Source organism: Phaseolus vulgaris, chromosome 3 (assembly GCF_000499845.2).
Source record: "Phaseolus vulgaris cultivar G19833 chromosome 3, P. vulgaris v2.0, whole genome shotgun sequence".
NCBI classification, from domain to species: Eukaryota; Viridiplantae; Streptophyta; class Magnoliopsida; order Fabales; family Fabaceae; genus Phaseolus; species Phaseolus vulgaris.
Genome location: NC_023757.2, coordinates 23,200,209 through 23,225,862, shown reverse-complemented (window position 1 = coordinate 23,225,862; position 25,654 = coordinate 23,200,209). Strand labels below are relative to the sequence as shown.

Genomic DNA, 25,654 nt, shown 5'->3' with positions numbered 1-25,654 from the left:
GTCACCTTTTGGCCTAGTTAGGTACCTTTTGTTCATAGAAGGAACTTGAAGGAGCCTTTCCTTCCTTCCTTACCTAGAGGGCTGGTCATCTCCCATTCTATAAAAGGAGAACCTTGCCTCATTGTAAAACAGATTTGAAAATTGGAAGTAATGAAACTCTAGTGAAGTTAAGAGAAAGTTGTGAGTGTTGACTCTTCTTCTCTCTTTAGTCTCATCTTGTAAGCTCTTGGGACTCTCAAGTGGCGACACCACCACTCATCTTGGAAGCAACCACCCTCCAAGTGGCGTGAAGATCATCCCTTGATCAACAACCTCATAAGTCTTTCTTTCCATCTCCTTTTTCTTCCGTTTTGTGTTCTTTGTTGGTTTCCCTATTCCTTGTTCGCTGCAATCTGTCCTTGGTGTGTTTCTATCTTTTTCTACACGTTATTCCCTTTATAATCAGTGCAGATCTGTTGTACTCTTGTTGTTCTTGGTTTGTTTTCGTTTTTGTATCATTTTACATGCGAAATCTTGTTGTTTTCAAGTTCTTCCACTACAAGAAAATCTTAATTTAGCTGCAAACAAATATTGAAGGCCATAAGTGGACACTAAATAGTGTCCATTAAACCTTCATTATTAAAATAAATTAAATAAGGTGTGAGGAAAACGTGAGTTATTCTCACGTAAACTTAAAAAATAAAATAAAAATAAATAATGGTTGCGTTGCTGAAATGACAACTACTAAAATTATAAAAATAATTAAAATTTAAATATTTGAAGGTTAAGCCCACGCTAAAAGTTTTAAAATTAAATTTAAATAATATGAAGGTTAAGCCCATGCAAATTACACACAAATAATTAATTTTTATTTTTGTTTTACTTTAATCCCTTCTTTTCTTTTTCTTCTTTTATTTTTCTTTAAATTATTTCATTGGAATATGTTGATATGAGAAAATTTAACAACTAAATTTTAAATAAGATTTTGAATTATAGAAGAGAAAAAGATATGTTTTTGTCTTAAAAATATTTTTTCTCACAACAAATTTAAATAAAAAATATTAAAATGAAAATCTTATTAAACTTTTGTATTTATTTAAATATAAAGTATAGATCTTAGACATAATATAATACAATTCATGAAAAAAAAGTAAATTAAGACCTTGTTATTCTTTCAACAAAGATAAATTAAAGATAAACTGATGCTGATGGTTTTAATGTAATACACAGTTTCAAATTAAAACTTGAATAATTAATTGTATTAAATTTTTGGAATTAAATATTCATTAGTTACAATAATTTTTTTCTCACCCAATAAAGATTACGTTTCATAACAAGACACCATATTCCTGTACCAATAATTTTTAATTTTGTTGTAAAGTTACATTTTTGTTCTCCTTGGACACAAATTATTGAAAATATTTGCCTCTAAAATTTTCATTTTTCTTCTAAAATATAATTAGTTAGAATCTTAAATCAGTTTTTATTATTTTCAAAATTTGTTTTCTTGCAATTTGAATTACTTAAGTAATTTTTCTTACGTGTTTCAACTATTTATGAATATTTTCTTGAGCAATTGTATATCCCCCAGACGTAAATAATCTTAAAAATTGGCTATCAATGTTCAAAAGTATTTAATATATATTAATTAATATTTACACAAATATACCAGTACAAGAATACCTTTCTTCTTTCATTTTTCAATTCTGAAGCAATTCTCTCCACCCAATACTCACTTCACTCTACTTTTCCTCAGCATCAACAACATTCTCACATCTTCCTTCCATTCGAATCTCTCTCTCTCTCTGTTGAGCATTCAAGCATTGCGACCAGAGTACTCTCTCTGTTGAGCATTCAAGCATTGCGACCGGAGTACGATCGTGTCCTTGATTGTGCCCTAACACCGTAAGTTTCGCATTTCCTTTCGTTTTCAATCCATCTCGATTGTGCCCTAACACTGTTTTTCTAGTTGCTGGGTTATTAGATTTAGTCACTGATTATGCCTTCTTTTAGGCATTTTCAATACTGTTTGGTTTTTGGTATTTTGTAGCTGGTAGTGGTTCCTATAATGAATATGGAGTAAGTAGTATGGGAAAGAAAGCAATTATAGTATTTTTTTTGTCCTGTGTTATTCAAATTCAGAGACAACAGCAGAGCAGACGTAACCTTACCTAATTGCCTCCAAAATAGAGAAAGAAGGAACTCAATATTCATTTCAAAGTAACTTAGAACAACACTATATTTCCTTCTTCAAACATATTGCAACAATCTTTCTAATTTAATTCATTCTCCAAAGTTCATTTGGTTAGTATTACATGTAATGTCTAAACATTCAAATTTTGCAGTAAAGAATAAATAGCCTGCATGACACTTGTTTACAGCAATGTTATGCTTGCTTAATTCAGGAAGTTTGATTCAAACTAGTATGTATGTATATATATATCAAACTCACTTTCCAAATTAGTTTGAAAAATGATGGAAGTAAGAACCACATAATATTCTTGTTAATGAGAACATTTTGGATCAATACATTTAGTAAAAACTCAAATGAAACTGTTTAAAATTATGAGGTACTTAAAACTTAAATAAACCTAATTTTAAATAATAAATATATAATTTTAAATAGTATTATATTAAGTTCTTTAAAACTATAAATTAAAATATAAACTCAAATTAATACATAAAAAACAAGAGTGAAAGAAAATTATGTTTAAGTTATTTAACTAGCTTGCTGAGTTAGCTAAGTTGTTTTTATGGTTTTAGAAGTAAGCATGCCCTCTGTCATCTCAAATGTGTAAATTATACCAAAATATATAAAATTCTTGCAAAGAAAGATTAAATGATATATGATTCTTGCCAACCATGAACCATCTTTGTCTTTCTTGATACAACAACAATCCCAAAAGCCGCTGGTACATGCTGCATAATTATGCAGGTTTGCTTATGCTTTATAGTATGTTGTACAATTATGCAGGTAGCATTGTTTTTCAATGTTTTATGTTTTTGGATGTAGCTCATATTGCCTTTTTGTAAAGTTGAAAGCTAGATGTAGTAAGAGGAGGTTCTTGTATTTTATTCATTCTTGCCGATAAAGAAAAATAAAAAATAATAGATTTTAACATGCTTTTTAATATATCTTTTAATTTAAACAATTCCCTTACTTAGTTAATAGTTTAATAATACCCACTCATTCATAAGTGCAATACAGCTGTTGCAGTTTGATGTTGGGAAGAATAAAAAAATATAGGTAGACTAACTATTGAAGAAGAAAACTGTTGATCAAATATCTTTTCATGAACCACTGAGTCATTGGCAAAAGCTAGCAGCAGTTGAATCCATTCATCTATCTCCTACAATGGCCTTAGAACTTTGTTGGTGGTGCTCTTCTCTCTGCATTCCTTCAGGTTGCATTCGAGAAGCTAACTTCTCCTCAAATTCTCGATTTCTTTCATATCAAAAGCTGCTCAACAAGTAGGAAACCTTGTTGAGAGCTTACCCTTGACATCATATTTAAAAGCTTGCCCTCCCCTGCTTATTTTTTCCACTCATTTTCTCCATCGTGATTCAAAGTACAACTATTCTATTGATTTTTAGTAGCAGTGATTTGAAGTTGGATAGCCTTAGATAACCATGAAAGGTTTGAATGAGTATAACTAGAGTTAAGTTTTCTTCTTATAGCTATAGCAGCGTCATCTGGATCACTAATTCCAGAGCCTTATAGAAGAAGGTTATTTTTACTAAACAATTGTTTTGCACTTTGCAAAAAATCAAACTACCCTATAACATTTTGCAAACTTACATTCCAAAAAATTTCATCTTTCTCAGAAGAAACCTGAAACGAATGAATTTAATATTCTAGTACTTGGCATGCTTTTCTTTGGCATGTACTCTCACAGTGTTATATTGACTAATAATTTCATCACTACTATATACATATATTCCATGCAGAAAAATGGATCGAAGTTGGATGTATGAACGACTTGATCCTTCAAGGAGACTTAGCAAACAATTCATTACTAGAGTGAGTGAATTTGTTTCAAAGGCAATGGATCAAACATTTCTTAAGTTTGTTTTGTAGTTTCCTTGACAAGAATTTATGCAATGCAATAGAAAGACATGGAGAGGTTGAGTCATTTATGTATTACTCACATTGCATGCATGACTCTTTGCATGTTTTTATCTTCTTGGTAGTGTTGTGATGTGCATGTTTTTATCTTCTTGGTAGTGTTGTGATGAGTGAGTGTGTTCATGCAGTAAAAGTTCGTGATATAAGCAAGGGAAAAAGGATTGCAATTTTGGGTAAGTATCTTATTGGCAGTGTGTTCATGCAGTATCTCTCATTTTTCTGTTTTGGGAAAATATTGCAATTTTGTGAGGTACGTAGATATATATGTTCTCTTCTCATCCTCTGTGAAGACAGACACACTGGGTTGTGACATCTATCTTTGCTTAAAACATTTGGCAAGTGTCATTGCCTTTCCATGTTCAATCACAAACTTCTTCATTTTGGTGTAATTAGATTCACTGTGGAAATCAATCCAAAAATTAGAAATGGTATTGTTTTATATTTGGATTATGCATGGATCTGTTTTGTTGTTAAAAAGTTATTGTTTTATATTGGCCTCCTGCACTATGACATCAATTCAACACTGTTTTCTCTTATTCCTTATGCAATATACATATATCATGCATGATGAAAACTTCATGTTGACCAATGATATTAATATGATTCCACTAGCAAAGTAGAGATGATTCTTTGACATTCTATGGAATCAACTTGAGTTGGAGATAGCATAGACACTTTTAATAGAATTGGATCAATGTTCTATGTCTCAAGAACTCACCAAAACTTGCACCAAACACCAAACTCATATGGAAGATCCATCTATTGCCAATTGAACTGATTAAAATGTGTAAAAAGGCAAATGAACCGAATAGAAAGCTTTAAAAACAGAAATGAACCGCACAAATCCAGGTAGAACAGAAAAGAACCGAACCAAGCTAGAAACTAAGCTGAATTACCGAACATAAAGAAGCTAAACATGTTTAGAAATTTCGTATGAAATGAAAAGATGAAGAAGAGAATAACTTATGGAGATGAAGGACTTGGTTCGGTGATCACGCCACTTGGATGGTGAAGGCTCCAAGATAAGTGAGCTAGTGCCACCACTTGAGAGAACCAAATGCACTCAAGATAAGACAAGGTGAAAGAGAAGACAAAGTTCTCACAATTCTCTCTCAAATTGAGTAGAGTTTCTCTATTACCAATTTCAATTCTGAATTTTACAAGAGCCCACACCTCTATTTATAGTGTGAGGGTGCTGGAAAATAGGTGGGAAAATTCAAATAAAACTCATTTGAAATTCCCACCAAAAACAAGTCACATGGGAGGTGTGACCTTTTTCTACTATGACACCTCCTAAAAACTACACCTACTCTCCTAAGTCACATGGACAATGTGACTTTATTTTACATATTCATACTCCTTTATTTAATATCCACACCTCCTACAAGAGTAAATCAAATGATGCTCTTTAATGCTTGGTCTTGCCCCTCATGGGATGGACTCGGGCTTTTTTGGGCTTTGGCCTTCTTGGGCTTGGGCTTTGGGCTTGGGCCTCATCTTTATTTTATGTCTTCTAAAAACTACACCTACACTGATATGATTCCACTAGCCAAATAGAGATGATTCTTTGACATTCTATGGAATCAACTTGAGTTGGAGATAGCTTAGGCACTTTTAATAGAATTGGATCAATGTTCTATGTTTCAAGAACTCACCAAAACTTACACCAAACACCAAACTCATATGGAAGATCCATCTATTGCCAATTGAACCGATTAAATTGTGTATAAAAAGCAAAAGGACCGAATAGAAAGCTACAATACTAAAATTGAACCGAACAAAAAGGAGAAAGGATGCAATTAAACCGAAAGGAAGTACTGAAAATTGAAAAGGCAGCGAACCAAAAACAACAGAAAAGAAGAACACTGAACAAAAAACTAAAATACCGAACCAAAAGAAGCTAACATACAATTCGGAATTACTTAAGACATGAAGATGAAATGGAAAAGAGAAGAAAAGAGGAACTTATGGATATGAAGGATTTGGTTTGGTGATCATGCCACTTGGATGGTGAAGGCTCCAAGATAAGTGAGCTAGTGCCGCCACTTGAGAGAACCAAATGCACTCAAGATAAGACAAGGTGAAGGAGAAGACAAGTTCTCACAATTCTCTCTCAAATTGAGTAGAGTTTCTCTATTACCAATTTCAATTCTGATTTTTACAAAGGCAAACACCTTTATTTATAGCCTAAGAGGTGCTGAAATGAAAAGCTAATTAAACTCAAATTACCCCCTAAATGACATAAAAGTGGCGCCAACTTAGAGCATGAGGAAGGTGTGACTTCCTTTCTTAGTTTGACACCTCCCTATTACGCCTACACTCCTTTACTAAGCTCACACCCCCCAAGCTTCCTATAATTTTCCTAAACTAAAAACCTAAAGATGCTTTTACAAAAAGAGGTGTCTTATGTTTCCCTCTAAGCACCTTCTAACACAAAGATATTACAAAAAGAGAAAACAACCTTCCATTATTTCCTAATGCCTTGAATTGACTTCTTGTAAGCCTTTGAGGTGGGCTACCAACTCCTTGAGCGTCTAACACTTGAGCCTCTTCCTCTTCTTGTCCTTGAGTATTGGCCTCCATTTGGTCTTGATCTTGATCTCCATCATACTCCCCGAGTTGGAGAGAATTCTACCACGAATTCTGGAGACCTACAGAAAAAGGAGTTAGATCACTGATATTAAGTGTATGACTACCAAGGTATGTATCAGGCATATCTAACTCATAAGCATTGTCATTAATCCTCTTGAGGACTTGAAAAGGTCCATCACCACGAGGCATTAGTTTGGACTTCCTTTGAGTAGGAAAACGATCTTTCCTCAAGTGAAGCCAAACCCAATCACCCTCATCAAACAACAATGCTTTTCTCCTTTTATTGGCAAGCTCAGCATACTTGCCAACCTTCTTCTCAATTCTCATCTTGATGTCTTTATGCAAATTTTTTCACAAAAGAAGCCTTTTCATCCCCATCTTTGCACAAGACATCCTCAAGTATGGGAATAGGAAGAAGATCAAGAGGTGTTAAGGGATTAAACCCATAGACAACCTCAAAAGGAGAATGTGAGGTGGTGGAATTTACTACACGGTTATAGGCAAATTCAACATGGGGTAGTAAATTCTCCCACACTCTAGGATTCCCGGAAATGAAGCATCTCAATAGTTGTCCCAAAGTTCTATTTACCACTTCGGTTTGACCATCGGTTTGTGGGTGACAAGTGGTAGAAAATAAAAGCTTAGTACCAAGCTTACCCCACAAGGTCTTCCAAAAGTGACTCAAGAATTTGGGATCTCTATCGGACACAATAGTTCTAGGAATCCCATGCAAACGTACCACTTCTTGAAAGAAGAGGTTTGCAATATGACATGCATCATCCACTTTGTGGCAAGGAATAAAGTGAGCCATCTTTGAAAAACGATCCACTACCACAAAAATGGAATCCTTTCCCTGTGATGTCTTGGGTAATCCCTAGATGAAATCCATAGATATGTCAACCCAAGGCATTGAAGGGATAGGGAGAGGAGTATATAAACCATGGGGATGCATCCTAGATTTAGCCTTGCGGCAAGCTATGCATTTATCACACAAACTATGAACATGTTTATGCATATGAGGCCAATAGAAATGTTCATGCAACACATCCAAAGTTTTAGCAACCCCAAAGTGACCCATTAATCCTCCCTCATGTGCTTCTCTAACAAGAGATAATCTAATAGAGCTTTGAGGAACACAAAGACGTTTTCCCTTCAAAAGAAGGCCATCTTGTATAAAAAAAAATCTTTGTGTCCTCCTTTAATACACTCTTGATAGATAAGAGAAAAATCAAGGTCATCATGATAAAGATCCTTAATGTGATCAAAGCCAAGATATTGAGAACCCAAAAGAGTAATCAAGGCATATCTTCTAGAAAGTGCACCGGCCACAATGTTTATTTAGCCTTGCTTGTGTTTGATCACATAAGGAAATTGCTCAAGGAATTCCACCCACTTAGCATGCCTCTTGTTAAGTTTGTTTTGGCTTTTCAAATATTTAAGAGATTCATGATCACTATGAATCACAAACTCTTTAGGAAAAAGATAATGTTGCCAAGTAAACAAAGCCCTAACAAGTGCATATAACTCTTTATCATAAGTGGAATAGTTGAGATGACTTCCCTTCAATTTCTCACTAAAATAAGCTATGGGGTGGCCCTCTTGAAGGAGAACAGCCCCAATGCCTATACTAGAAGCATCACACTCAATCTCAAAGGTTTTAGCAAAATTAGGAAGGGCTAAGATGGGAGCATTAGTCAATTTTTCCTTTAAAATATCAAAAGCTTTTTGTTGTGCTTCTCCCCATTGAAAAACCACATCCTTTTTTACTATATCATTGAGTGGTGCGGCTATTGTACCAAAGTTAGGTACAAATCTTCTATAAAAAGAAGCAAGTCCATGGAAACTTCGGACTTCATTCATTGATTTAGGTGTAGGCCAATTTTGAATGGCCACCACCTTAGCTTGATCCACATGGACCCCTTTGCTACTCACAACAAACCCTAGGAATTCTATATGATCAAGTGCAAACATACATTTAGCAAGGTTAGCATACAAATGTTCCTTCCTAAGGGTTTCTAATACTTGCCTAACATGCAACCTATGGTCTTTCAAAGATAAGCTATAAATGAGTATATCATCAAAATAAACAACAACAAACGTACCAATGAAAGGTCTCAAAACATGATGCATGAGGCGCATGAAAGTACTTGGAGCATTGGTTAAACCAAAGGGCATAACTAACCACTCATATAAGCCAAAGTTGGTCTTCAAAGCCGTCTTCCATTCATCACCCGGTTTGATACGGATTTGATTGTAGCCGCTTTTAAGATCAATCTTTGTAAAGATTTGAGAACCATGCAATTCATCCAACAAATCATCAAGCCTAGGTATGGGATGCCTATACTTAATTGTAATGTTATTGATAGCCCTACAATCCGAACACATCCTCCTTGTGCCATCTTTCTTAGGGACAAGGATAATAGGCATAGCACAAGGGCTCATGCTATCTTGGACCCAACCTTTTTCAATCAAAGCCTCTATTTGTTGGCGAATTTCCTTGGTTTCACTTGGATTGGTCCTATAGGCCGGACGATTTGGTAAGAAAGATCCTGGAATCAAATCAATTTGGTGCTCAATCCCTCTCAAAGGTGGAAGGCCTTTTGAAGGATCTTGAAACACATCTTGAAACTCCTTTACCAAATTATCCAAGGCACGAGAACTATCAACAAGTGGTTCTAACTTAAGAGGTCTAGCGATAGGTAAGAAAATAGGATTGTGAGCCACTATTTCCCTTTGGACCTTATGCCTAGACACAAGAAGTGTAGGCTTAGGACTTTTTTCTTTTTCACTCTCCCTCTTTTTCTTCATTAGAATTTGGTCCTCATGGACTTCCCTTGGAGAGAGAGATTTTAAAGTAACCTTGTGACCATGGAAATCAAAAGAAAGTTTGTTGGTAAAGCCATCATGAAAAACTTTTCTATCATATTGCCAAGGCCTTCCCAAAAGAACATGAGTTGCTTCCATGGGCACAACATCACATAATACCTCATCTTTGTATTTTCCAATTGAGAAATGGATGAGGACTTGTTTATTCACAACTATTTCGCCTACTTCACTAAGCCATTGCAATTTGTAGGGCTTTGTATGAGAGATAGTAGGCAATCCAAGTTTATCTACTACTCTTGTACTAGCCACATTAGCACAACTACCCCCATCCACTATTAAGGAACAAATGTTGTTTTGAATAAGACATCTTGTATGGAAAATATTTTCCCTTTGACTTTAATCAAAAGGTTGTGAAACTTGTCCAAGAAGTCTTCTCACAACTAACAAATCCCCTTCAAGTGGACTTTCACTCTCATTCTCACTAGATGCCCTAGAATGTGAAGAATGCCTAGGTGAATCCGAATCATGCTCACTCATGACAATGCCATTATGCACAAACATATTCCATTTAGAAGGACAATTAGCCGCAATGTGATCATAACCCATACACTTAAAGCATTTCTTACTAGACGATTTAGTTGGTGATTTAGGCCTAGAAGTAGAAGGCTTAGATTCTTTTAGTTTGAAAGAAGAATCTTTGGAAGGAAATTTAGAAAAAGACTTTTTGTTCTTCCAAGAATTGTTGTAGTAACCATCATTGGAAGCATATTTGAAAGAATTTTTCTTAGCAAGTTGGGCTTCTACCTTCATTGCAAGATGAACTAAAGAATCCAATGATGAATACTCTTGTAACTCAACAATATCTTGAATATCCTTCCTTAGACCACTCACAAACCTAGCAATCATAGCTTCCTCGCTTTCTTTCAAATCAACTTTAAGTAAAAGCGTTTCTAATTCTTTGTAATAAGCATCCACACTTAGCGTGCCTTGTTGAAACCGTTGGAGTTTCAACATGAGGTCTTTCCTAAAGTGTGGTGGCACAAACCTACGGCGCATTTGATCCTTTAAAGAGTTCCAAGAGTCCACGGGAGGACCCTTGTGATAGATAATGTCCTTTACAACACCATGCCACCATTTCATGGCATAACCACTAAATTCTAAGGTGGCTAGCTTATATTTGTGCTCATCTAGGATCTCATGGAGGTCAAAAATCTGTTCACATTTAGCCTCCCAATCTAGATACACATTAGGATCACTATCCCCATTGAAACTAGGAATTTTGACCGAAGGGAGCTTGGCCTTTGCATCTCGGTAGTAGCCATCTTCACGTTTATCTTCATGAACATGAGGTCTATATCCATGAAAGTGCTGTTGAGGTCTCGTTCTTCTATGCTCCTTTTCACGGCCATGATCATTGGAAGAGCCTCTTGATGAAGGCCTATGATGATGATGCTCTCCATGAATAGAATGAGAGGACCTAGCTTGCTTCATTTTAAGGCTTTGTAATCTTTCCTCCAACCGTCTAATAGCTTCATCTTTTTTGTGTAAGGGCTCGCTTGGCCTCCTTTAATTCACCGAAGACAGATGCTTTGCTAGGAGAATGCTGGTTGTAACACTCATCACTGAAATATGAAGCCATTTGGAAAAGAAAACAGCAAACAACAAAACAGCAAACAAAGTTAAGAAAACAATGTTAGCCAAAAGAATTTGGAACCAACTGCCGAAGTGAAGTGTCACTTAAATCACTCCAAAGAAAGAATACTCCTTTGACCAAGCTGTTCTTGAGGCCTTGAGTAACCTCAAATGAAATATGTCAAAGCAAGAGCACACGATCTTCAAAGCACTTCACCACAAAACCAATGAATAATGAAAGACAAGCTAGAAAAGGTATAAGCAATAAAAGGCTATAACAAAAGGAATACTAGATGTATGACAAACTCAAAGAGTAATGAATAAAAGACAAGCAAGAAAATAAGGTACTCAATGAAAAAGAAGGCACACAAAAGATACCTAAAGAAAAGCACTAGAGTAGATGAAGAAAACAAAAACAGAGCTACTGGAAAAATATTTTTTTATGCAAACTGTGCTTGATGTTCACTGATTTAACTGGAACGATATAAAGCGAACTGGATTATGAAATTTTAACCACAGAAAGTTCAAGATCTTAGCTCAACAATGGCACTGGAATTACTCAAAAACAGTAAGCCAATTAATTGAGATAAATTTTTCAAAATCACTGCCAGATTACCGTATTTTTTTCGGTAGAATTGCACATTTTTTGTTTTTGATTTATCATTTTTTTTGTACTTTGAATTTTGAAGTACTTCTTTTTTCTACTCTTTTATAACACTTTAAAGAACACAAATCCAGAATTTCAGAAATTTCTAGTGAGTAAATCAATTGCAATAAATCGAAATAGTGAGCACGTTTTCAGAAAAATATAGGAATCCTAACAGGAATGAAAAACAGAATTAAGAACTAGCAAAGACATAATGGAAATGATGTATAGGAACTTGTATAGATCTAAAATACAAGTATGAACTCAATACTAAAACAGAAAATGCACAAAGGATCAAGATACAAATTCAGAAAACTGTATTACACCAAAGCAAGAAACAAAAAAAATCCAATAAAAATACTACAAGAAGTGATGACATTCTTGGAAAAACATGACTATGACAAAACTTGTATGGATTCAAAAAGGAAAAGCACAAACACTTGATAGGCACAATTAAGAAAACAGCAATAAAACTCAAAATAAGCCTAAAAAAACAGAAAGATAAACAACAACAATTATAGAGCTCTTGAATTAAAGTACAACACAACTCAAAATTAAACAAGAACAAACCTAAACTCTAGATACCACATGATATGATTCCACTAGCCAAATAGAGATGATTCTTTGACATTCTATGGAATCAACTTGAGTTGGAGATAGCTTAGGCACTTTTAATAGAATAGGGTCAATGTTCTATGTTTCAAGAACTCTCCAAAACTTGCACCAAACACCAAACTCATATGGAAGATCCATTTATTGCCAATTGAACCGATTAAATTGGTTATAAAAGCAAAAGGACCGAATAGAAAGCTACAATACTGAAATTGAACCGAACCAAAAGGAGAAAGGATGCAATTAAACCGAAAGGAAGTACTGAAAATTGAAAAGGCAGCGAACCAAAAACAACAGAAAAGAAGAACACCGAACAAAAAACTAAAATACCGAACCAAAAGAAGCTAACATACAATTCAGAATTACTTAAGACATGAAGATGAAATGGAAAAGAGAAGAAAAGAGGAACTTATGGATATGAAGGATTTGGTTTGGTGATCACGCCACTTGGATGGTGAAGGCTCCAAGATAAGTGAGCTAGTGCCGCCACTTGAGAGAACCAAATGCACTCAAGATAAGACAAGGTGAAGGAGAAGACAAGTTCTCACAATTCTCTCTCAAATTGAGTTGAGTTTCTCTATTACCAATTTCAATTCTGATTTTTACAAAGGCAAGCACCTTTATTTATAGCCTAAGAGGTGCTGAAATGAAAAGCTAATTAAAATAAAATTACCCCCTAAATGACATAAAATTGGCGCCAACTTAGAGCATGAAGAAGGTGTGACTTCCTTTCTTAGTTTGGCACCTCCCTATTACGCCTACACTCCTTTACTAAGCTCACACCCCCCAAGCTTCCTATAATTTTCCTAAACTAAAAACCTAAAGATGCTTTTACAAAAAGAGGTGTCTTATGTTTCCCTCTAAGCACCTTCTAACATAAATATATTACAAAAAGAGAAAACAACCTTCTATTATTTCCTAATGCCTTGAATTGACTTCTTGTAAGCCTTTGAGGTGGGCTACCAACTCCTTGAGCGTCTAACACTTAAGCCTCTTCCTCTTCTTGTCCTTGAGTATTAGCCTCCATTTGGTCTTGATCTTGATCTCCATCATACACCTACTCTCCTAAGTCACATGGACAATGTGACTTTATTTTACATATTCATACTCCTTTATTTAATATCCACACCTCCTACAAGAGTAAATCAAATGATGCTCTTTAATGCTCGGCCTTGCCCCTCATTGGATGGACTTGGGCTTTTTGGGCTTTGGCCTTCTTGGGCTTGGGCTTGGGCTTTGGGCTTGGGCCTCATCTTTATTTTATGTCTTCTTTTAATTTTGAGAAGACTAGAAGGAAGAACTTCAAATGTGAAGGCGAATGTCCTCTTCCTTCATTAATAAAAGCCTCCTTTAATCGATTCTCATCATACTCCTCGAGTTTGAGAGAATTCGTCCACGAATTCTGAATCCCTGCATATAACAAAGTCAGTTTATTTTTACAATTAAAAGTGGAAGAAAAAGGCAAACATGACTTAGCATTTGTAAACAATGGGATTTCAGAAAAGGAGGTTCTATAAATCGACCAAGTTGGAAAAATTTGTTTGGGAATGATGATATGTTTTGGAAAAAGACCTCTTAAATGGTGAAACCCATTAGGAGGTAAGAAAAAATCATCCATAACATTTTTTAACCAAGTTGGTGTTGAAATAGGAACCTTGGGTAATGAAAAAGATAAAGAAGAAGAAGACCTTGGAGGTTCCATTTGAGGCATAGCACGAGTCAACATGTTGGATTTAGTGGGCAAAGTGGTGTGACTCGGTTTAGTACTTACTTCTTTTTCTTTTTCATTTTCTCTTTTAGTTTTCATTTTTATTTGGTCCCCATGAACCTCTTTGGGAGAGAGGGGTTTTACGATAACCTTGCGCCCTTGGAAGGAAAAAGACATTGTATTGGATAGGCCATCATGTAAAACATGTCTATCATATTGCCAAGGCCTTCCTAAAAGAAGATGAGTTGCTTCCATGGGCACAACATCACATAAAACCTCATCTTTATACTTTCCTATTGCAAAGTTAATGAGGACTTGTTTATTAACCATGATTTCACCTTTGGTACTTAGCCATTGCAATTTATAAGGCTTGGTATGAGAGATAGTGGGTAAGGCTAACTTCTCCACCACTCTTGTACTAGCCACATTAGTGCAACTACCCCCATCCACTATTAAGGAACAAATGTTGTTTTGAATAAGACATCTTGTATGGAAAATATTTTCCTTTTGACTTTCATCAAAAAGGTTGTGAAACTTGTCCAAGAAGTCTTCTCACAACTAACAAATCTCATTCAAGTGGACTCTCACTCTCATTCTCACTAGATGCCCTAGAATGTGAAGAATGCCTAGGTGAATCCGAATCATGCTCACTCATGACAATGCCATTATGCACAAACATATTCCTTTTAGAAGGACAATTCGCCGCAATGTGAACATAACCCATACACTTAAAGCATTTTTTACTAGACGATTTAGTTGGTGATTTAGGCATAAAAGTAGAAGGCTTAGATTCCTTTGGTTTGCAAGAAGAATCTTTAGAAGGAAATTTAGAAAAAGACTTTTTGTTCTTCCAAGAATTGTTGTAGTAACCATCATTGGGAGCATATTTGAAAGAATTTTTCTTAGCAAGTTGGGCTTCTACCTTCATTGCAAGATGAACTAAAGAATCCAATGATGAATACTCTTGTAACTCAACAATATCTTGAATATCCTTCCTTAGACCACTCACAAACCTAGCAATCATAGCTTCCTCGCTTTCTTTCAAATCAACTTTAAGTAAAAGCGTTTCTAATTCTTTGTAATAAGCATCCACACTTAGCGTGCCTTGTTGAAACCGTTGGAGTTTCAACATGAGGTCTTTCCTAAAGTGTGGTGGCACAAACCTACGACGCATTTGATCATTTAAAGAGTTCCAAGAGTCCACGGGAGGACCCTTGTGATAGATAATGTCCTTTACAACACCATGCCACCATTTCATGGCAAAACCACTAAATTCTAAGGTGGCTAGCTTATATTTGTGCTCATCTAGGATCTCATGGAGGTCAAAAATCTGTTCACATTTAGCCTCCCAATCTAGATACACATTAGGATCACTATCCCCATTGAAACTAGGAATTTTGACCGAAGGGAGCTTGGCCTTTGCATCTCGGTAGTAGCCATCTTCACGTTTATCTTCATGAACATGAGGTCTATATTCATGAAACTGCTGTTGAGGTCTCCTTCTTCTATGTTCCTCTTCACGACCATGATCATTGGAAGAGCCTCTAGATGAAGGTCTATGATGATGATGCTCTCCATGGATAGAATGAGAGGACCTAGCTTGCTTCATTTCAACGCTTTGCAATTTTTCCTCCAACCGTCTAATAGCTTCATCTTTGAGTGTAATGGTTTGCTTGGCCTCTTTTAATTCACCAAGAACAGAAGCTTTGCTAGGAGAATGCTGGTTGTAAAACTCATCAATGAAATATGAAGCCATTTGTAAAAGAAAACAGCAAACAACAAAACAACAAACAAAGTTAAGAAAACAAAGTTAGCAAAATGAATTGGAACCAAATTGCCGAAGTGAAGTGTTACTTAAATCACTCCAAAGAAAGAATGCTTCCTTTACCAAGCTGATCTTGAGGCCTTGAGTAACCTCAAATGAAATATGTCAAAACAAGAGCACACAATCTTCAAAGCCAATCACCACAAAACCAATGAATAATGAAAGACAAGCAAGAAAAGGTATAAGCAAGAAAAGGCTATAACAAAAGGAATACTAGATGTATGACAAACTCAAAGAGTAATGAATAAAAGACAAGCAAGAAAATAAGGTACTCAATGAAAAAGAAGGCACACAAAAGATACCTAAAGAAAAGCACTAGAGTAAATGAAGAAAACAAAAACAGAGCTACTGGAAAATATTTTTTTTTTAGGCAAACTGTGCTTGATGTTCACTGATTTAACTGGAACGATATAAAGCGAACTGGATTGTACTTTGAATTTTGAAGTACTTCTTTTTTATACTCTTTTATAACAATTTAAAGAACACAAATCCAGAATTTCAGAAATTTCCAGTGAGTAAATCAATTGCAATAAATCGAAACAGTGAGCACGTTTTCAGAAAAATAGAGGAATCCTAACAGGAATGAAAAACAGAATTAAGAACTAGCAAAGACATAATGGAAATGATGTATAAGAACTTGTATAGATCTAAAATAAAAGTATGAACTCAAAACTAAAACAGAAAATGCACAAAGGATCAACTAACAAGTTCAGAAAAACTGTATTACACCAAAGCAAGAAACAAAAAAAATACAATAAAAGGACTACAAGAAGTGATGACATTCTTGGAAAAACATGACTATGACAAAACTTGTATGGATTAAAAAAGGAAAAGACACAAACACATGATAGGCACAATTAAGAAAACAACAATAAAACTCAAAATTAAGCCTAAAAACAGAAAGATAAACAACAAGAATTATAGAGCTCTTGAATTAAAAGTGCAACACAACTCAAAATTAAACAAGAACAAACCTGGCTCTGATACCACATGATATGATTCCACTAGCAAAGTAGAGATGATTCTTTGACATTCTATGGAATCAACATGAGTTGGAGATACCATAGGCACTTTTAAGGAATTGAATCAATGTTCTATGTCTCAAGAACTCACCAAAACTTGCACCAAACACCAAACTCATATGGAAGATCCATCTATATCCAATTGAACCGATTAAGATGTGTAAAAAGGAAAATGAACCGAATAGAAAGCTTTAAAAACATAAATGAACCGCACAAATTCAGGTAGAACAGAAAAGAACCGAACCAAGCTAGAAACTAAGTTGAATTACCGAACATAAAGAAGCTAAACATGTTTAGAAATTTCGTATGAAATGAAAAGATGAAGAAGAGAAGAACTTATGGAGATGAGGACTTGGTTTGGTGATCACGCCACTTGGATGGTGAAGGCTCCAAGATAAGTGAGCTAGTGCCGCCACTTGAGAGAACCAAATGCACTCAAGATAAGACAAGGTGAAAGAGAAGACAAAGTTCTCACAATTCTCTCTCAAATTGAGTAGAGTTTCTCTATTACCAATTTCAATTCTGAATTTTACAAGAGCCCACACCTCTATTTATAGTGTGAGGGTGCTGGAAAATAGGTGGGAAAATTCAAATAAAACTCATTTGAAATTCCCACCAAAAACAAGTCACATGGGAGGTGTGACCTTTTTCTACTATGACACCTCCTAAAAACTACACCTACTCTCCTAAGTCACATGGACAATGTGACTTTATTTTACATATTCATACTCCTTTATTTAATATCCACACCTCCTACAAGAGTAAATCAAATGATGCTCTTTAATGCTTGACCTTGCCCCTCATGGGATGGACTTGGGCTTTTTTGGGCTTTGGCCTTCTTGGGCTTGGGCTTTGGGCTTGGGCCTCATCTTTATTTTATGTCTTCTTTTAATTTTGAGAAGACTAGAAGGAAGAACTTCAAATGTGAAGGCGAATGTCCTCTTCCTTCATTAATAAAAGCCTCCTTTAATTGATTCTCATCAGATATGGCCAATATAAAACACAATTGATCTGGTGCGCAGAGGAAGTCCAAGCAACACTCTAATTGAGCCTAAATGGACCTTCCAAAGACTAGGTTGATGGTCAAACACAATTTGTTCCTTTTTTTAATCATTATTTAGGTTCTTATTGTCCTTTAAGGGATAACATCCACATAAAATACATGTTAATGTGAGTTGCAATTTGAGCCCTTGCACTGTGAATACAGATTGCACGGAGTTTCATTTTGTCCTCAGAGTTGTGTTCTGAGTCGTTAGAATTGTATGAATCTTTACTTTTTCATTATTTCCAACAATAAATATCTTGGAGGGACAGGGAGCCAAATAACAACTAGTGTGATAGACCAAGGCAGTGAAGGATGGAATCTTCTTGGTGGAGAGGTGCATGATTATGGTTTTTTGAAAAGGTGCTCAAATGTGTTACATGTTGCATAAATGGAAAGGTGATCAAGGTTTGTGGATTCTCTGATGCCGATCATCCTCTTTTTGGATAGCCTGACACTTTTTGTAACCTTTTCAAGGTTGAGATTAGGTGAAAGACACCCAAGATCTATAGATCTGAAATGAACATCTGCCATGGTGTGGGAAAACAAAGGGATGACTGAAAAAAATGTTTTTTGTTGAAAATTTGTCTTGATCAATGTTGAGAGAGAGAAAATTACAAAGAACTCCAATAATGTTCCTGGAAAGGAAATAAAAATATTATTTGTTTATACACCATTTTAAAAATTTCCTTTGTCAGAAGTATATTTTAATTTATTTTAATATTTGATCATGAATCTTATGGTTTGTGATACGTTCTGATTCATGATTCAAAAAATAGGTCTTTTGATTCACAATTTGATAACTAATTTTCCTAGGGACATGTTTTACTCTATCCTAAATTGGCACTCAATGTCTACGCCTTAACAAAATTGTTTTTATCATAGGTAACTTTTTGTAGTTTTTCACCAAGTCCCTTACCATGCCCTTTGCCTTTTGTCTGTTAATCTGGCCCCATCTTTATTCCTCCACTATTGGTGATAGTGGACAAGTGGGCATGTTTACACAAGTGTGTATGGGTTTGTACTGTAACATTTGATGCATTTCCATCATTGTATAATTAATCTTTAATAAATTCTCTAGTGTATAAGGCTTTATTTGAACTTGCTATCTCTATAAATCTTTTCCTCATTCGGTTTAGTTTAAATGGTCGTCACTTGTTAACATCCCCAGATTGAGTTGTCTTCCAGAATATAATCGGTGTAAATGTTGACAACATTAATGGAATATTAAATATAAGTAGCACTTCCTATGCAGTTATTCCCTGAATTGAGTTATAACATTTGATTTGGCTAATTAAAATTAACTGAGTAACTGGTAATAATGGATTCTTTGTCTTAACTAGTAAGCAGCGCAAATGGAAGGCATTTCAACAAAGCCTAAACCTAAGAAGAAGAATAATGAAATCACTAAGATAACCAAACTAACTAATAATTTATTCATCAATATAATAATTTATTCATTACTTTTGTTTTTTAGTTTTTAACTTATCAATTCATTGATGTTTTTTTTTCTTTTTAATGCTATTGCAAAAAAAAAAAAGCAAATGAAAAAATATTAATATTTAATATTTAAAATCCAAACTTTTATTTAAAAGTGGAGTTCAATAGCTACAAAAAATAGTGCATACAAAAAAAAAATTATGTGTCCACATATCCAAGGTTAAGCCTATTCTAATTTCATTGTCACTTTACCAAGGTCAAGCCCTCACTTTATTCTAATTTTATTGTCCCACTATCCAAGACTAAGCCCACACTTTATTTTTAATTTTATTGTCCCCTTATCCAAGGCTAAGCCCACGCTAATTTTATTGTCCCCCTAGCTAAGCCTAAGCCCTCACTTTCTGTCCAAGGCTAAGCCCCCACTTAAGTTAACATTTGTAATTTTTTGTGTTGGCAACTTGTAGGCAAAGCCCACGCAAGCCAACTTATTGCGAGCACCCGACAATTTTTTTTGCGACAAGGATATTAGCTTCAAAGTTGTGTGAAGGAAAAACCCACGTTAATTGCATCTTTGCGTGGGCTTTTTGTGATCAGTGTCCGCCTTTGGCCCTTTCTAATAAAAGTTTTTTTTTGTAGTGTTCTACATGGGTTTTGTTCTCTTGCTCATTTCATTCGGTAGATCCTAGTATGCTGCGTAACTTGCTGTTCTTGGCACTGTTCTTGTGACTCCTGAACTGTTCTTGAGTAGTTCTTGGGGTTTACTTACTGTTTTAGAGTTACTCATTCATTCTATATCCATATCATGTTATTGGAATCATATAATGTGGTATCATGAATCTTAGGTGTGTTCTTGTGTATGCTTGAGTTGTTTTGGCACTTTTAATTCAAGAACTTTACATTCTTGTCTTTACCTTTCTGTTTAGGTTTATTTTTTAGTATTTCTTGCTGTTTTCTTGTTTTTATTACATTGTGTTTGTGTCATTTTGATTTTTAAATCCTTATTAGTTTTGTCAAAGTCATGTTTCTCCAAAAATGTTATCAATTCTATGTAGTCCTTTTGTTGATAATTTTAGTTGTTTGATTTTGTTTTTCTTAATTGAGTACAGTTTTTGTGTTTCTGTTTTTGATCCTTTGATGCTTTTTTCTTTTTAGTTTTGAGTTCATACTTGTGTAATAGACCTATACAAGTTCTTAAACATCAAATCTATTGTGTCTTTTGAAGTTTCTCAATTCTTTTTTTTCATTCCAGTATAGGTTCCTCTGTTTTTCATAAAAACGTGCTGACTGTTTGGTTTATCAAAATTTCTGTGCTTACTGGAAAATTCTGAAATTCTGTATCTAAGTAGTTTGAAGTGTTACAAAAGAATGAAAAAAATAAGTACAACAAAATTCCAAGTAAAAAAAAAATGATAAATGAAATACGTACAGTGTGTAAAATTCTGACGCTGGAAAACAGTGATTAGGCAGTAATTTTCGGAAATTTATCACAATGAATTGGCTTACTGTTTTTGAGTGAATCCAGTGCCAATTTTTAGGTAACATCTTTAATTTCCAGTGGTTAAAATTTCACATTCCAGTTCGCTTTCTACAGTTAGAGTTAAATATTTTATTTCACGCACAGTTTTAACAAAAAAATTCCAGTAGCATTGTTTTTGTTTTCTTCATCTACTCTAGTGCTTTTCTTTAGGTTTCTTTTGTGTGCCATCCTTTAATTGAGTACCTTATTTTTCTTGCTTGTCTTTTCTTCACTATTCTTTGAGTTTGTCATATATCTTGTATTCCTTTTGATATAGCATTTCTTGTTTACACCTTTTCTTGCTTGTCTTTTATTGTTCTTTAAGTTTTGTGGTGGATGCTCTTGGATAAAGTGGGTGAGTGCTTTGACATATTTCACTTGAGAATCACCAAACCACAAGATTAGCTTGGAAGAGAATTGAATTCTTTTTTTGGTGTGAATTGAGTGCAAATTTTGTCACAAAACCGCAAGCATCTTTGCAATTTTTTCACTTGTTTTACTAACCTTGTTTCCTCTTAATTGTTTGTTCATTTGTGTACTGTTTTGTTCTTAAAATGGAGCATTATTCAAGTAGTGGTTCATCCAAGTCTAATTCTCCACCAAAAGCATACATTAATGGTGAATTGAAGGATGCCAAAAAGACCATTGCACAAAAAGATGAAGCCATAAGACAATTGGAAGCAAGGTTGCAAAGACTTGAAGAAAATCATGCAACATCCAACAATTCTGCACATGGAAGGCGCCATTCACATAGAAGTCCTTCAAGAAGTGCTTTTAATCATCTCGGCCATGAAGAAGATTCAGATGGAAAAAGGTACCACCAAACCCGCCAACACCACCATCATCATCATAGAGAAAGAAGGAACCATGAAGAAAGGAGGCACCATGAAGAAAAACCTTACTTACCCTATGTAAAATTACCTCCCTTTAGTGGTGAAAGAGATCCTCATGTGTACTTGGGGTGGGAAACAAAATGTGAGCAAAGTTTTGATGTGTATAAGGTCAAAGAAGACCAAAGGGTACGTCTAGCCACTATAGAATTTCTAGACTATGCTTTACAATGGTGGCATAAGACACTCATGGACATTGGACATAGAAGGAGGCCTCACGTGGACTCCTGGGATGCTTTAAAAAAATGTATGCGTGATATTTTCGTTCCACCACACTTTAGGAAAGACCTAATGTTGAAGCTCCAACGGCTTCACCAAGGCACGCTAAGTGTGGATAGTTATTTCAAGGAATTAGAGACGCTTATGCTTAAAATAAATTTGGATGAAAGTGAGGAAGCAAAGATTGCTAGATTTATAAGTGGTCTTCAAAGGGATATACAAGATGTTGTAGAACTTCAAGAGTATTCATCTTTACAAACCTCAGTTCACCTTGCCATCAAGGTTGAAAATCAAATTGCAAGTAAAATGGCTTTCAAAAATTCTACTCATGATGGTTACTACAACAACTCTTGGAAAAATAAAAACAAATATTTTTCAAAGTTTCCTTCTAAAGATTCATCTTCTAAAGCTAAGGATTCTAAGCCTTCCACTTCTAATCATAAATCACCAATCAAATCCTCAAGTAAAAAGTGTTTTAAATGTTTAGGATATGGTCACATAGCGGCTAATTGTCCTTCTAAAAGAAATATGATGATAAATGTTAATAGGGAAGTGGTGAGTGAACATGAATCCGCAAACTCTAGATCATCCACACCTCCTAGGTCGCCAAGTGAGTATGAGAGCGAAAGTCCAAATGAAGGTGACTTGTTAGTAGTGAAACGTATGCTTGGTCAACTTTCAAAACCTTTTGATGAAACACAAATATAAAATATTTTTCATACAAGGTGTCTCATTAATGACAAGTTATGTTCTTTAATAGTGGATGTGGGTAGTTGTGCTAATGTGGCTAGCACAAGAGTGGTAGACAAACTAGGATTGCCTACTATCTCTCATGCAAAGCCCTATAAGTTGCAATGGTTAAGTGAGGTTGGGGAAATAGTTGTAAATAAACAAGTCCTCATTAGATTTTCTATTGGTAAATATAAGGATGAGGTCTTGTGTGATATTGTACCTATGGAAGCTACGCATATTTTACTAGGTAGGCCATGGCAATTTGATAGAAAAGATTTTCATGATGGCCTTACCAACAAACTTTCTTTTGACTTCCATGGGCACAAGGTCATTTTAAAATCTCTCTCTCCAAAAGAAGTCCACGAGGACCAACTTAAAATGAAGCAAAAAAGAGAGAATGAAAAAGATAAAAAGAGTTCAAAAAAGAGTCTTCTAATGACTAGCAAACAGGTCAACAAGGTAATAGTATCCCAAAAGTCTATCTTTTTAGCTATGCCTAGGACCCTTGAGTGTGTAACGGATAAGGTTCATTCTACTTGCTTGGATGATTTGGTAAAGGAAATTCATGATGTGTTTCAAGATCCTCCTAAATACTTACCACCTCTAAGAGGGATTGAACACCAAATAGACTTCATGCCCGGGGTTTCTTCACCAAATCGCCCTGCATATAGGACCAATCCCAAAGAGGACCAAATAAAAATAAAAACTAAAAGAGAAAATGAAAAAGCAAATGAAGTACATGATAAACCGAGTCATAATACCTTCTCAACTAATTCAATTTTGATTCGTGCTACGCCTACAAGGTATCCTTCTTCTTTATCTTTTTCATTACCCAAGGTTCCTACTTATACACTATATAGGATAAAGAATGTTAAGGCTGATTTTTTCTTACCGCCTATTTTTCCAAATAAAATCATTCCTAAACAATATTTTCCTACATATTTTCCATCGTTTCCAAATGCTAAGTCAAATTTGCCTATATCGTCTTGTATTCTCTTACCTAATTGCAAACTGACTTTGTTTTATGTAGGAGTACTGAATTCGTGGACGAATTCTCTCCAACTTGGGGAGTATGATGCGAATCAAATAGATGTCATCAATAGAAGAAATGGACAAGGGTCGAAGCATTTAAAGTTCTTCTTATTAGTCTTTGCAAAAGATGAGGCCCAAGCCCAAAGCCCAAGCCCAAGAAGGCCAAGCCCAAGCCCACTCCAATCAAAGAATCACTAGGAGCATGGCTAGATCTTTGGGAAGAGATTACCAAATGAAATCTCTCTTTGTAATATCTCTTGTATTAAATTGTAAATAAGATATGATAGCCTTAGGGAAGTGCCTAAAAAAGGAAAATAAAAGAAACTATACATGTAAAGGCACTTTTAGTCACTAGTTACTTAGAAATGGCTAGGAAGGTCACCTTTTGGCCTAGTTAGGTACCTTTTGTTCATAGAAGGAACTTGAAGGAGCCTTTCCTTCCTTCCTTACCTAGAGGGCTGGTCATCTCCCATTCGATAAAAGGAGAACCTTGCCTCATTGTAAAACAGATTTGAAAATTGGAAGTAATGAAACTCTAGTGAAGTTTAGAGAAAGTTGTGAGTGTTGACTCTTCTTCTCTCTTTAGTCTCATCTTGTGAGCTCTTGGGAGGACTCTCAAGTGGCGGCACCACCATTCATCTTGGAAGCAACCAGCCTCTAAGTGGCATGAAGATCATCCCTTGATCAACAACCACATAAGTCTTTCTTTCCATCTCCTTTTTCTTCCGTTTTGTGTTCTTTGTTGGTTTCCCTATTCCTTGTTCGTTGCAATCTTTCCTTGGTGTGTTTCTATCTTTTTCTGCACATTATTCCCCTTATAATAAGTGCATATCTGTTGTACTCTTGTTGTTCTTGGTTCGTTTTCGTTTTGGTATCATTTTACATGCGAAATCTTGTTGTTTTCAAGTTCTTCTACATGGGTTTTGTTCTTTTTCTCATTTCATTCGGTAGATCCTTGTATGCTGCGTTAACTTGCTGTTCTTGGCATTGTTCTTGTGATTCCTGAACTGTTCTTGAGTAGTTCTTGGGGTTTACTTTCTGTTTTAGAGTTACCCATTCATTCTATATCCATATCATGTTATTGGAATCATACCAATTAGTGATGTGAGTTGATTTTAGGATTGTTCATTTTATGGTGTGACAGTTTACTTAGATTGAGATTTTAGGAATTTAAGAGTGAAGACCTTAGGAAAATCCTCACTGGACATTAACTTAACCACGTGGTTAAGTAGATGTGAAGGTTTATTTCACAAAGGCAAAATGAAAAGACAATTATAAGGTGAAAATGATGCTAGAAGGTGCATAATTAGAGAACAAGGAAAAGAAACCAAAATAGAATTGTCGAATGGAAACAAGGAAAACAAAACAAGAACATGATACAAAGAGTAAAAATGGAATGACAATGGAGGAATAGATGAAGGAAGGAGAAAGCTTATGTGATGGATTTGAGAAGTGGAACACGCCACTTGGAGTGTGATTGACCTCCAAGATAAGTGAAGATAGCTGCCACTTGAGAGCTCTCAATACTCACAAGATATGACCTAAAGCTAAGAGGAATTCAAACCTCACTAACACCTCACACAATTTGTGCAGAGTAACTCTTCTTCTATTAATTTTAACTTGTAAAATACACTAGGTAGGCCTCCTATTTATAGGTGAAGGAGCCTTGGAGAACAAGCTAAAGAGGTAGGATGAGAAAAGGGAAAAAATGGACAGTCTTAGGGTTTGACTGTCAAACCCGCATCCTAGGCTTGTCTTTCTAGAAACTAGGTCAAAATGCCTCCCAAAAGGGCTAGGAACAAGCTAAATGCTACC

General features: G+C 35.2%; 2 protein-coding genes across 7 annotated transcripts; one reads left to right on the top strand and one right to left on the bottom strand.

Annotated features, from left to right (window-relative positions):
• Positions 1 to 1,698: 1,698 nt before the first annotated feature.
• Positions 1,699 to 24,387, top strand: LOC137806880 (uncharacterized). Of its 6 annotated transcripts, none has more exons than XM_068607231.1 (4): positions 1,699 to 1,884; positions 3,928 to 4,000; positions 4,234 to 4,278; positions 21,538 to 24,387. In XM_068607231.1, exon 4 carries the CDS (start codon positions 23,030 to 23,032, stop codon positions 24,035 to 24,037), a length of 1,008 nt encoding a protein of 335 aa, XP_068463332.1. In that variant the 5' UTR covers positions 1,699 to 1,884; positions 3,928 to 4,000; positions 4,234 to 4,278; positions 21,538 to 23,029; the 3' UTR covers positions 24,038 to 24,387. The 6 variants fall into 6 exon arrangements, with proteins under 6 accessions (XP_068463332.1, XP_068463331.1, XP_068463336.1 ...); XM_068607230.1 differs by having other exon boundaries at positions 21,527 to 24,387; XM_068607232.1 differs by lacking the exon at positions 1,699 to 1,884 and adding an exon at positions 3,213 to 3,383 and having other exon boundaries at positions 21,527 to 24,387.
• LOC137839378 (uncharacterized) lies at positions 11,055 to 15,877 on the bottom strand. The gene is made up of 2 exons (XM_068648496.1): positions 15,285 to 15,877; positions 11,055 to 11,145 (listed from the first exon to the last, which is right to left on the bottom strand). The coding sequence occupies exons 1-2, from the start codon at positions 15,875 to 15,877 to the stop codon at positions 11,055 to 11,057; spliced, it is 684 nt and encodes a 227-aa protein (XP_068504597.1).
• Positions 24,388 to 25,654: the final 1,267 nt, after the last annotated feature.

Coding starts and splice junctions, on each gene's coding strand:
- LOC137806880 (XM_068607235.1), top strand. CDS start 23,030: ATGGAAGCTACGCATATTTTACTAGGTAGGCCATGGCAATTTGATAGA.
- LOC137839378 (XM_068648496.1), bottom strand. CDS start 15,877: ATGGCTTCATATTTCATTGATGAGTTTTACAACCAGCATTCTCCTAGC. Junction 11,146..15,284: donor AATGATCAAATGCGTCGTAG/GTTTGTGCCACC, acceptor TTCATATTTCAG/TGATGAGTGTTACAACCAGC.